Source organism: Budorcas taxicolor, chromosome 9, assembly GCF_023091745.1.
Source record: "Budorcas taxicolor isolate Tak-1 chromosome 9, Takin1.1, whole genome shotgun sequence".
NCBI lineage: Eukaryota > Metazoa > Chordata > Mammalia > Artiodactyla > Bovidae > Budorcas > Budorcas taxicolor.
Window position 1 is genome coordinate 41,764,377 of NC_068918.1, and position 11,683 is coordinate 41,776,059.

An 11,683-nucleotide genomic window follows, 5' to 3' on the forward strand; every position below is an offset into this window, starting at 1 on the left:
AAGAACAGTTTAAAAATACGCGGCAGTTAAAATCGACGCCCTCGAGGGCGCTGTGGCTTCCCATTCATGTGATCTTAACCCTGGAGAGCCAACCGCCTGTGTTGGCAAAAGGGAAGCCTATTCGCGGTGCTCAGGGGCCTAGAGTGCGCTGGGACTCGCCGCCCTGGGGGTGCTCGCAAGGCAAGATTTCTGTAAAACGCCTCTAAACCTTTGCTCAGACTTTCAGCTTCCGACCTGGGACCGCTCACTGTTCCAAATCTGGCGCGCGACCAAAACCAAACCAGTTTTGTCCGCCGGGTCTTTCTCACCACCAGCAGCTCCTCTTCTCCCACAGCAGAACCCCCTCTTCTCTCTGTCCACGCCCCCACACTCCCCGCCTTCCCTGAAAGACTCGTTACTCGTCGCGTTCGCCACCGCCCCCGGCCTCGGGGTCGCTCTGGTCGTCGGTGAAGCAGACGTCCACGTCACTGTCGTTGTCGCTCTTGGGCTCTCCCGGCTCCGGGGGGTAGTGAGGCTCGGCGCCCGGGCCGTCGGCCGCCTTGGGGAGCAGGTTCTGGCCGGGGTGGCGAGACTTGACGTGGCGCTCCAGGTCCCGGCGGCGTACCAGCACCTTGCCGCAGAACTCGCAGCGGTAGGGCGTGTTGCCCTCGGCGTGCAGCCGGATGTGCTTGTTGAGATTGCTGGGGTCGCCGAAGGGCCGCAGGCACACCTTGCACTTGAGCGGCTTGTAGCCCGTGTGCGTCCGCATGTGGATCTTGAGCCCGTACTTGCGCGAGTACAGCTTGCCGCAGTAGAGGCACAGGTGACCCGTCTTGGGCTTGCCCGCGCCGCTGCCGCCCCCACTGCCGGCTCCCCCGGCGCCGCCCGCCGCCACGACGGCCGGGGGCAGCGTCCCCGCGTCCAGGCGGCCGCGGCCTTTCCCCGCTGCCATCTCCGACAACTGCTGCGTGTGCATGGCGATCTCTCGGTCAATGCTAGCCAGGGAGCCCAGCTCGGCCGGGCTCAGAGCGGCCGCCGCCGCGGGCCCGCTGAAGTAAGAGATGGACTCCGGATACTTGAGCAGCCCGCCGAAGTGCAGTTTGAGCGGGTAATAAGCGGCGGCGGCTGGTGAGCCGTACAGGAGCTCCCCGTTGTAGACGGTAAAGGCCGGCATGACGGCCGGCAGGTGGCTGCACTCGCCACCCGGGTAGCCTTTGAGGCCGCCCGCGTCGAGGGGTGGCAGCGAGCAGCGTTCGAGGGGCAGCCCGGCTGCGGGGGGCAGCTGCGCGTAACGCGCTCCTGGTAGCTCGGCGGCGGCGGGCGGGGCGCGCTCCACGTGCTTGAAGGCGGACGCCTCTTCCGGGGGCCCGGGGAGCAGAGGGAAGCCGCGCAGAGCCGCGGAGCAGGGCAGGCCAGGAGGCGGCGGCGGGTCCCCCGCGAGTAGGCACTTGGGATGGTGATGGTGGTGCGCATGGTGGTGATGGTGGTGGCCAGCGCCGCCAGCCGCCGGGTTCTCCCCGCTTCTCGGGTGTCCGCCTGCCCGTCCCCCGCCCAGCAGCCTGCTTAAAGCCAGGCCGGCCCCGGGTTTGCCGCCGCCCTCGTCCCGGTAGGGGTCGCCGTGCGTGGCGGCGGCTGCCCTGGCCAAGCCAGCAGGCTTGAAAGCCGAGCGCACGCCTGGGTAGAAAGCGAGGCCGCCCCCCGCTGGGGAACCGCCCACGATGCCAAGGAAGTGGCCATGTCCTCGGGCGGGACCACTCATGTCCAGAGCGCGGTCCGGCTGCTCTTTTCCCTTCTTGGACGGCCCCCACTTGGCCGGGGTAGGTGGCGTGGCGGAGGGCGCGGAGGAGGCCTCGCGCTTGATGCTCTCCCGCGCTCCGCAAGCCTGAGGGGCCGGTGGGACCTGCGGGTGCGGTCGAAGAGTGGTCGCCGGGGCGGCCGCAGCGAAATCTGACGCCGGGGGTTTCGGGGAAAGGCGAAGGCCATCCGCGGCCGGGGCAGCGGCTTGGCGAGCCGCTTGCTCGTGGTGCAGGTAGGCGCGGCCCCCGCCGCTGCTGAGCACGCAGTGGAAACGTAGATGTGCTTTAAGGCTGTTGGGATATCTAAACGTCCTCCAGCAGTACCAGCAAATGTAGCGCTCCTCCCCTGGGCGAGAAACAGTTAAAAGGAGACCCGGTGAGAAGCAAACAAGCGAGAGAAAGCGCCAGGGCGCCCAAGGCAGAGCCCAGGTTTTGACCAGCGGTATGGGGTGAACTATAAGTATTCTTGGGTACCGGCGAATAAGTGAGTTCGGTAGCCCCATTGTAGCAAGGACTCCGAGAAGCCCCAAATAGCCAACTTTGTCACCATCTCCATTCTCTGGGATTACTCAGAGACCGAGAGGTGTGACCTGGGCTTTTCCAACGAAGACTTTTTCCGGGCCATCTTCAAGGGCAGTGCTCAGGGAGGCTGGCTTGAAAGAGCCAGGGAAGAGCCGAGAGCAGCTGTTGCTTTAAATCAAGTGTCGGGGCTGTGCTGTGCCTGGGCCCATCTGTTGGTGTTTGCAGAATAGGTGGCGTATGTCAAGGAGTTTGGATAAACTGAACAAAGGCCAATCTAATGGTCGTGAGCGCCTCATTACCAGGCGAGACAATATCCTGTATGTATGAGCCATATGTAATCATTCCTTTTCACAGAACAATGTCTTTTATGTCCACTACCCACCCTCCCCAACCCCTCCCAGTCTTAAACACTTTGCTTGAGATTTTCCTGGAGCGTGACCAACTGAAGGACCACATCGGGACTATGATTTGCTATTCTTCAAAATTATTTGCATCTGTATTTCCTCTTTAACCCCATTTAATTTGATGGGAGAAAAGAAAAAGTCTTAGGTCCTCATATTCTAAAAACAGAAGGATTATATGCATTGTCTTGTCAGTTATTCCACCTGGTTATTAATTAACTCCTAGACAGCTGCACAAATCCAAGCTTAGTAAAGTTCTTGGAAAATATCAATGTATGTGGGTGTGTGTGTGTGAGAGAGAGAGAGAATAATATAGATACTCAGCTTTCAATAAGTACACAGTTCTCTGTCAGGGACTACACACATGCTTTTGGCATCAAACATCCTTGTGTGTTTAATATTATTAACATAAGTTGTTTAATTTTGCTAGAGTCTGGGAACACAGTCAAAAGACATGTGTATGAGACAGATTTTGATCACATGGTAGAAGTTAATTTTCACTTTAAAAGCTCATGTTATATCGCTTCAGAGAAAGCAAGCTTTGCAGTGGGGTTTCTTCTTAAATATTGTGGTTGATTGATAATACTTGGTTTATTGATTATTGGTTTTTTAATAACCAATTATTATTGATAATTGGTTGATTGAAGGTAAGGATGTCCATAAGAAAGAAGTTAGTTGAGCCACAAGAAAGTATACAAAGTAAACATCAGTTTCATTAAACATAATGGGAAAGTTAAATTTTTCCTCCTTGCATAGCAGCAGCTTAAACTTCTAAAACATTACTACAGAAACAACAATGGGAGAAATTTTCAAATATTCCTCTCTTCATGTATTTCACTCTTGAATCTGGATAAAGCAAGTAGTCCTTCCTCCCAGATAACTAAGGTGGAAGTTCAAGTAAGGAGCAGATTATTCTAGCTGAAGTTATGGTAGAGCAGAAAGAAAATGGAGAAAGGAAGATGATTTGCCTATGTGACCTATCCTCATTGTTTATGGAAGACAGATAAAAGTGATTCTAATGATTTCAATGATAAAAATCATGTCTTGTACTGAACAGCCATGTAAAATAAATCTTCATAAGAGGGAAGATTTTCTGAGTTCTCTTGGTGGTTGTGTTGATTTAATATCTTAAGTAACTTCCTTTCTGCTAAGTTCAGAACCTCCCTCTCATCACACCTTTTTAAAGAGGGCATTTTCCAAGGCTACCCCAAAGTGACTCAGCTCTGTTTCTAAAACAGAGTCAGTATTTTCCTTAATCTTACTATGGAATTGAAACCCACTAGAGTTAGCCAATATTGGAAGAATTGCAGCCATCTCTACTTATTTCTTCCTCTTTTCAAGGTTTAAGCCAATGTATGTTTTCTGTTTCATTATGTTTTTTTAGTTTATGCTAATGAGTTGACATGTTCTCTTGATTCTGAAATCCAACCTGTGCCAAACATATCAACACACCTTGTAAGTGATTTTACCTCCTCTCTCAGATGCATCTCCAAGGTTATCAAGATTTCAAGCATCTGAAAGCTGGAGAAATCAGGGTTCAAAATAACCTACACATTCCCCAAAAGGGAAATGGTGTCTGTTCTGACATCTGTGACCATATGATGTTTATTGGCTCTATGGACTGAAATGAAAACATGAGGGCCACCACTCAAACAAATTGCCTTTGTACTATTTGAGAGTGTCTAAGAAAGGGTGTTCTTTGCAAAAATTCCTGGCCCCCAAAGGCCAGTAGTCCTTGGAATTGTTCTATAGTGACAGATTTGAGAGTTCTCCACTATGGGGCTTTTGTCATGTTTCTCTTTTACTGGAAGAAGTTGACAAGAGAATGTAATATAATGTGATAGAAGGAAAAATCTAGGAAAACTTTTATGAATACTGTACATACAGGTCTACCCACAACATCAATAGAATTAATTTACAGAGGACAAGGACACTCTGAAGTGAAGTGATTCATCATTTTGAATTAATTTCATTCTGTCTTATTCATGAAGTGTTTCTTAAATCCTAAACTTATATTAAGTTCTTTATTTCTAAAGGAATGAGATCAAGCAGGCGATTCAGGAGAATGTGTCAAAATATTTCACAGCATCTGTGATGTTGACTTTAAATATAACTATGTCTTTAGGAGAAATTACAAACTAAAACAACTGGTGAAGAGAAAAGAAAGTCACAGAAGCATTGTGCAATAAAAGGGACTCTGGAGATCTTAACTATTTTAGCACCTTCCAGTTTTTTTCCACAGGAAGTGTTTCTCAGTGTCCTAGAGGAGGTTTGAAAATGTTTCTTTAGTTACTTGCTGCACCTTAATTTGCATGAATCTGCTCTGGGCTTTGGAAAGGATCAAATAAATCTGAGAAGAAACTGGGCCGAGTTTCGATTTAAGTAGGGAGAGGGAAATGAATAAATACCATTTAAACGGAAGGGTCTCAATGCCTGGCAACTGACAAGCTGTAAGTACCGTAATGCTTCTAAAACGCTGTAGAAATACATTACTCTCCTCCAAACCGATGAAGGGATTCCCCCTCACCTTATAAAAGCATTCCAGGTTTGAGTTACATTTTTTGGAGCTCATGATGTAGTTATCCGTATAATATGTTAAGGCATCTTTATGGATTCTTAAGTAAGTAAATAATTGTCTCTTTGGGTATGCTATCGGAAAGGACGACCCGCATGAAATTCATGGAGTATTTTTCCCCTGACATCAAGAGCGAGATTACTATGGTCTGTTAGCATTTAGTGTTGATTTAAAGGCAGTAGTGGTGACGTCGCCTCTGCCCACTCCGACTGGGAGTATGAATTCAGTTTTACACAGAGCAAGAAAAAGGCCTTTCAGGTCTAGGGATGCCCCCCAAAGACCAGAGGAGGAGGACTGGAGCCTCACCCACCCACGCTTGCCCTGGAGGCTCACTTAGCGGCGGTACCTTTCTCGTCGTGCGTTGGAGTTGCAATGATGGGTATGTCGAACCACTGCGCCAAGGAGTTGGAATACCACACGGTCAGCTCCTCCCCTGGCTGGACGTCTCGCAATGCTCGATAGAAGATCTGGGACGCAAGGAACAGGACAGCTTGCAGTCATTTCCTGGGTAACTGGTCAAAAAACAACTGAGAGGAAAGATTCGATTCCCAGCCCCGACGCTGTGTGACGCTGGGAAAAGCTATTAGACCCCTCTTCAAATGGGGAAAATAATAGTATCTACCTTATAGGGTTGTTGGGATGTTTAAATGAGATCTCTAGCTAAAGTGCTTTGCTCTTAACATCAGTGACAGTTTGGTAGATAGAATTGGCGGTGGTGGGGGGAAGCCCACTGTACCTGTCCTCCGGGTAAGTCTGCAATAGCTTCCAGAGTCTGTTCCTGGGGGTTCCTGGCTGCCCGGATTAACCCTATCCACTCCAGGGGGGAGCCCCCCGACTCGTCCACCAGCTCCCCTCTCACCATGCGCACCTGTAACACAAGCAGTGGTCGTTCTCCCCGGTGCCACGGCCGGACCCGCAGCTGGAGGGAAAGGGTATCCCCCCACCACCCGACGTAGGAATGGTTGCGTTCGCTTTGGCCAGACCGCTGTGCGCTGCTGGGAGGAGGGTAAGTCCTTAAGACCCTTGCTTGGGGGAGGGAGGAAGAGGGGAGGCTGGCTAGTATAACAGTTCCCCGTTTTGTTCCACCTTGACAGCGCGAGTGAAAGCATCCCGCCCGAGATGTTTCTCACCCCGACCCTAGCTCTCCTTTTCGCGGTACTGAGAGCAGTCGTGATGCCAGGCAAGAGACGTTTCACAATCAGTCCCGGGACACAGGGCATCCCGGGCCTCCTCTCGTGCCTCCTCATTCCCGCGGCACTGCACCAAAGTGCGGAGATGCCTGCAAGCCCCGCGGCGAAAGTGTCTGAACAAAGCGGCCGCAGGCTGACTGGTCATTTAAAAGCAATTAAAGCGCGTTTAAAGCAGAAGGCGTGGTTCGCGACGAGCTAGGCTTTACTCCGCCGGGAAGAGGATGATTTCGAGAAGAACCAGGTACTGGTCTGGCCGGCGAGCCCCCGAGCAGCGCCTTACAAGAAAGCTGTAGTCCAGGGTCCTCTTCCCAGTTCCCCCCTCCCCAAGTCACCGGACTCCTGCCTTCATTCCCGGTAGCAGTTGGCCGACCTTCACCCGCTGGGGCGCCGCCTCAGGGCGGGCGGGCGGGAGCCTGTTAGAAACCCTCTCAGGTCAGGGGTCGCGACGCTGTTTGGGAAGTCGGAGCTGGCAGGTTGACCCTGAAGCCTCCCATCTGCGATCCTAGCCCCTCCGAGCCCTGCTACAATCGCCGGGCCCAGGTGACCCACGCGGGTGGGCGTTCCTGGTCCTCGGAACCCGCATCAGAGCCACCGCCTGGCGCATCCTCTCTCCACTCGCCCCAAATCCACAAGCAGACATCCGCAGAAGGAAACACCTGGGGAGGTTCTAGGAACTAAGAGTCTCCAAGGATAAGTTTTTTGGAGACGATGAGATTAAATTATCTGAAGGTAAATTTAAGCCTCAAATTAGCTTATTGAAAGGCAGAAGATTAAAAAAAAAGAAAAAGTCCTCAACGCCTGTGTGTTGTATAAAAGAGAAAAGGCAGGTTTGCCAAGAGAGGCTGGATAGGGCGGGGAGGAGGGTTGGAGGGTTGCGCCTCTGCGACAGAGACCCCAGCGCTCCGGGGAAATCGGGAGTTCCTAGTGGTCCCAGCACGTAAAGAGCCTAGTGCACTCCACCCAGGGGCTGTCCCCCCTCAGCCATATCTTCTCCCCTAGCCTGGCCCACGTCCAGCTCTTGGTTAACGCGACTTGTGGGAAATGATCGCAGTCCCCTTCCACCTGGCAGAATTGGCAGGTAACGGCTCAGTCACCCGTTTCCTCCCCTAACCCTGTCCACCCCTTTCCTAGGCTGGGAAGAAGGGGTGACGAACGAGCGGCAGAGAGCGGAGGTCGGACTGGCTAATACCTTTTTCTTGGGCCCGGGTTCCCTGCGGTCTGACAGGTACTTGCCCAGCTTGAAGGTTCCAGGCACCGGCCCGAGGCGCAGGCCGGCTGGGATGCAGCAGTCGGCACTCACACTGGTGGCCGGAGCGCGAGCGGCTCCGTGCATTGCTGCCGCCGCCGCCAGGCAGGCGCTCGGGTGCGCGGGGTCCTCGGCAGGGCGCGAGTGACAGAACAGGAGCCGCGCGCGAGCCGGCGAGCCGCGCCCCGACGTGCGCCCTGCACCCGCAGAGTGACGCGGCCTGGCATGCACTGCGCCTTTTCAATCTGGGCGGGCGCCTTTTGGCACCGCGAGCGGAAGGGCGCGGAGTTTGGTGAGAGAGTTGCGCTGCGGAGCAGCTGCAGAGTCCCACCCGAGAGGGTCACATGGAGTGGTTCCCTCAGCCCCCTGCATAATCGAGGCCTCTGAATGGCTGGCGCACAATGGTCCAGGCGACCTTCCCATTCCTAAAAATCCAATTTGTCAAGGGCGAAGAAAAGGCGCTGGTGAATCAAAGGTCCGGCGGGACCATTAATCCTCAGCATGGGGTATTGTCCTCGAGACAGTTACGATATTTTAAGTGACAAATCCACTGTATAATTTCTCCATAAATTTTACTTCCTTTTATTGTTCGCCGACAAACCAGTTTTGGGAAATAAGTGACTAAGTCTACTTGGCTGATTCCTTTGAGCCTTGGTCTACTTCAAAGATTTTTAATTCTCTCCCCTTTGGCTTTATTGTAAAGGAGATTAAACAAAGAGATGGGGACTGTTTGGAGGACTTGTTAACTTCTATTGATTTCTGGCGTGTGCCATACAGAAATTAGGCAGGTACTTGATGGGAAAACACCAGAAAATACCTACACTTTTTAAATAACGGCCATATTACCATTTCAGGGGATTGGGTTCAGGCCAGTCGACTACTTAGAACCACTTTATCGTCCCCTCTGTCTAGTTTGAAGAGTCCGGACTAGTTTTGGGAGACGACGTCAGTTGCACCTTTGCTCCCCGGTGCCCCCCAGGCTTGCACTTTCTCTGGAGAATGGGAAGAGGCCGTGGGACTAGACGTGGGGATCGCGTGCCCTGACTACACCAGAGGATTGAAGAGGGGTTCTGCTGGCTGGGTTTTTAATCATTTCTCCCCTGCAGGCCAAACGAAGACCAAACCCTGAATGCTTTTAAGTTTAAAACGAGGACGAATTTCTTGGGGCGAACTTCCCCAGAACCAACAAGCCAGACATATCTTTTAAAAGCACTCTAGCAAAGGTCACAGGAAAGAGGCGCGGGGTGGGCGTTGATAACAGTCCATGCGGGCTCAGTCGCTCGGTCGTGTCTGACTCTTTGCAACCCCATGGACCGTAGCCCCCAGCCCCACCCCCACCCCAGGCTCCTCTGTCCATGGAATTCTCCAGGCAAGAATACTGGAGTGGATAGCCATTCACTTCTCCAGGGGATCTTCGTCACCCAGGGATCGAACCGGCCTCTCCTGCATTACTTCGTATTTCAGCCAGAATGCTCCTCCTTTTCTTTTAGAGAAGCCTCCGATTTGTGTGGGGACAGTTACTGTATTATTGTCGAATGATAGACGAGTGATCGAGCTCATTAGATATTTGTGACAGTTCTGCTGGCACCTGCAGGGTGCTAATCATCCTGAGCGCTGCTTCCCAAACGCAATGCCCAGGAGTCGGTATTCCGGGAGAAACCTGAGTGACTCTGTGCTCCGACCTGCTGTTGGAGGCCCAACCACTGCGCAGACGCAGGAGGACTCCCTGCTGTGGCCACGTGGAAATCTCCACCCGGCTCTGCCGGCCGAACCTGTGTTTCTTAGGCCACTGGTGGGGATAATCCTGATTAACAGCAGCGGCAGGACGCAAGGTGGCGACACCTGTAACTTAGCAGTTCGTCCCACCAGGCCCTGCCTGCGGGACCCGTCGATGGAGATATGCGTCCGCAGTACTGGACAAGGTCAAGAGGCTCGGGCTCCTGCAGTCTGTGCTCCGTCACTCAAGGTTCGAGGAAACTTCGGGAAGTTGCTTCAGAGCCTCAGTCTCGTAATCCGTAAAATGGGAATAATGATGCAGCCTCTTAGTTTCCATTCTGCAATTCACTAGGGTTTATGTGAAGGTCAACCGCAGTGATCTGTAGAGTGAATGAATTTAGTTCGTTCCAAAATTCGCGGCTTGCCTAACAGGGGAATCCAAGCCAAGTCAAGGGAGAGGTGGTGACACACGGATGGCCGCTAGGTGGCAACCCCAAGGCCAGTGTAGACGCTGCAGCTGGGACGGAAAAGAGCCAGTGGGCGGATCCGAGCGACCATACGCTGCGGTTCCTCTATCCCTGCATCCACACGGTGTCCAGGGCTCCTTTCCGAGGGAACTGCCGCTGATTTTTAATCTTAACCCTCCAATTGCCCCCTCTTCGGGGCGCGAGGGCTGGCCTCGACAGAGAGCAGGGAGCCTTTGATCCAGCGGCCCATGAATGGCAAAAGTCAGGGGAGGGGAGGAGAGGAAGCGGCTACGAAGAGTGGAGGGCAATAAATTTAAGCCATGAACATGTCCCTCTAACCTCTGGCCTGGCGACTCCGGGATGACACCCAGTTTAAATTACCAGCACTGGGAGCGGGAAGGGGCGAGCGCGGGGCCTGGGTTCGGGGCTCCTCCCCGGCCCTCCTTAATGAGTGAAAAAGCGTGAACGACACGCGAACAATTTTATCAATAGAACCATGTAAAGGCCGACTGTGAGGAAAGTTATTTATTAATATAGCCAATTGTGGCTGGTTCCCAGCCCTGCGAGAAGAAAGGGACTGCGCCAGAGGCATTCACACCAGCTCGCCCAGTTTTATTCTGTCCTGTGGCTTAGAGTTGAAGTTCCCCAAGTGAAATAAATTGTCCACAAAGGAGGAAAGGAACACATTTTCTTTTATTTTTCCTCCCCTAAAAAGCAAGGGTGAAACCAATCTAATGTGCCCAGTGGAGCAAGATGGGCCATGAAAGGCTGGGTGTTAAAAGTAAAAGCGGGCTGTGCAGCAAATGGGATGGAAAATTAAATGAAATTAAATAGCTTGAACGGCCGTATTGTCCCTTATTAAAAAGACACATTAATTACATGGTCTCAGCCTTATTCAAAGACAATGTTGAGACTCAATCAAAACATTCCACTCGGCTTTTTTAGGGACTGAAAATGGGCGTCCGGAGGCCCCGTTAAAGCGAAATCCCTTCTACGCCGAGGTGCCGGACCAGGCACGTTTGTGGGCCGCCCCGCTCGCTGCCCAACGCGGAACTGCGCGGCCAACACCGGCGTCCCGGTAACAGGTTGCCTCTAATCAGGCGTGGGCGCGGGAGAGCGGCGGCCCTCCCGCCACGGGACCAGCCCACCCCGAGCCGAGCCCCACCGCGCCGCAGGGCTCTGCCGGGCAGCGCTAGGGGGAGGCCCCGCCCGCGCCTGGTGGCGTCGGAGCGCCGAGCTGGATACGCTGCCCGCGCCGCGCACGTGTAAGCAGGCTGCGCTGCGCTTGGAGGGAAAGAGCCCCAGCAAGACTTCGCGCTGAGCTGGAGTCTCCGCGGCTCAAAGCCCTGGTGCCTCAGATTCTAGTGGGGCCCAGTTGGCTACTCCCCGCTCCCCCGCGGCCCTTGACCTTGAGGCCCCGGGTGTTAGGGAGTCACCAACGCCACCACCCTCCCCAGCCGACGCGCAGAGTCCCGAAACCCCGGGAAGGAGGGAGGGGCGCGGGGTCCAGGACTGCTGGCGAGACGGCGGGGGAGGCAGAGGCCTGGGGACTCCGCCGAGCTGGGGCCAGAGGTGACGGGGGCGCGCCCTCCGAGGGTGTCCGCGCCGGCCGGGAGGGCGGGTCAGTGCGGACCAGCTGCGCTGCCCCCGAGGCGCGGGTGGGACATTAAGGCCGGGTCTGAATAGGGCGGCGGAGACGGGCTCTGGGAACGCCACCAGATGACACGCCAGCGACGGGGCCATTTTCCCCTAATTGCGAGGCCGGTGGGTGCGCAGCGGCCGGGGACTCCA

At 53.8% G+C, this 11,683-nt stretch overlaps 1 protein-coding gene across 1 annotated transcript; it reads right to left on the reverse strand.

The window, feature by feature from the left end:
* Window positions 1–394: 394 nt before the first annotated feature.
* Window positions 395–7,796, reverse strand: PRDM13 (PR/SET domain 13). The gene is made up of 4 exons (XM_052645609.1): window positions 7,653–7,796; window positions 6,010–6,141; window positions 5,620–5,740; window positions 395–2,121 (listed from the first exon to the last, which is right to left on the reverse strand). The coding sequence occupies exons 1-4, from the start codon at window positions 7,794–7,796 to the stop codon at window positions 395–397; spliced, it is 2,124 nt and encodes a 707-aa protein (XP_052501569.1).
* Window positions 7,797–11,683: the final 3,887 nt, after the last annotated feature.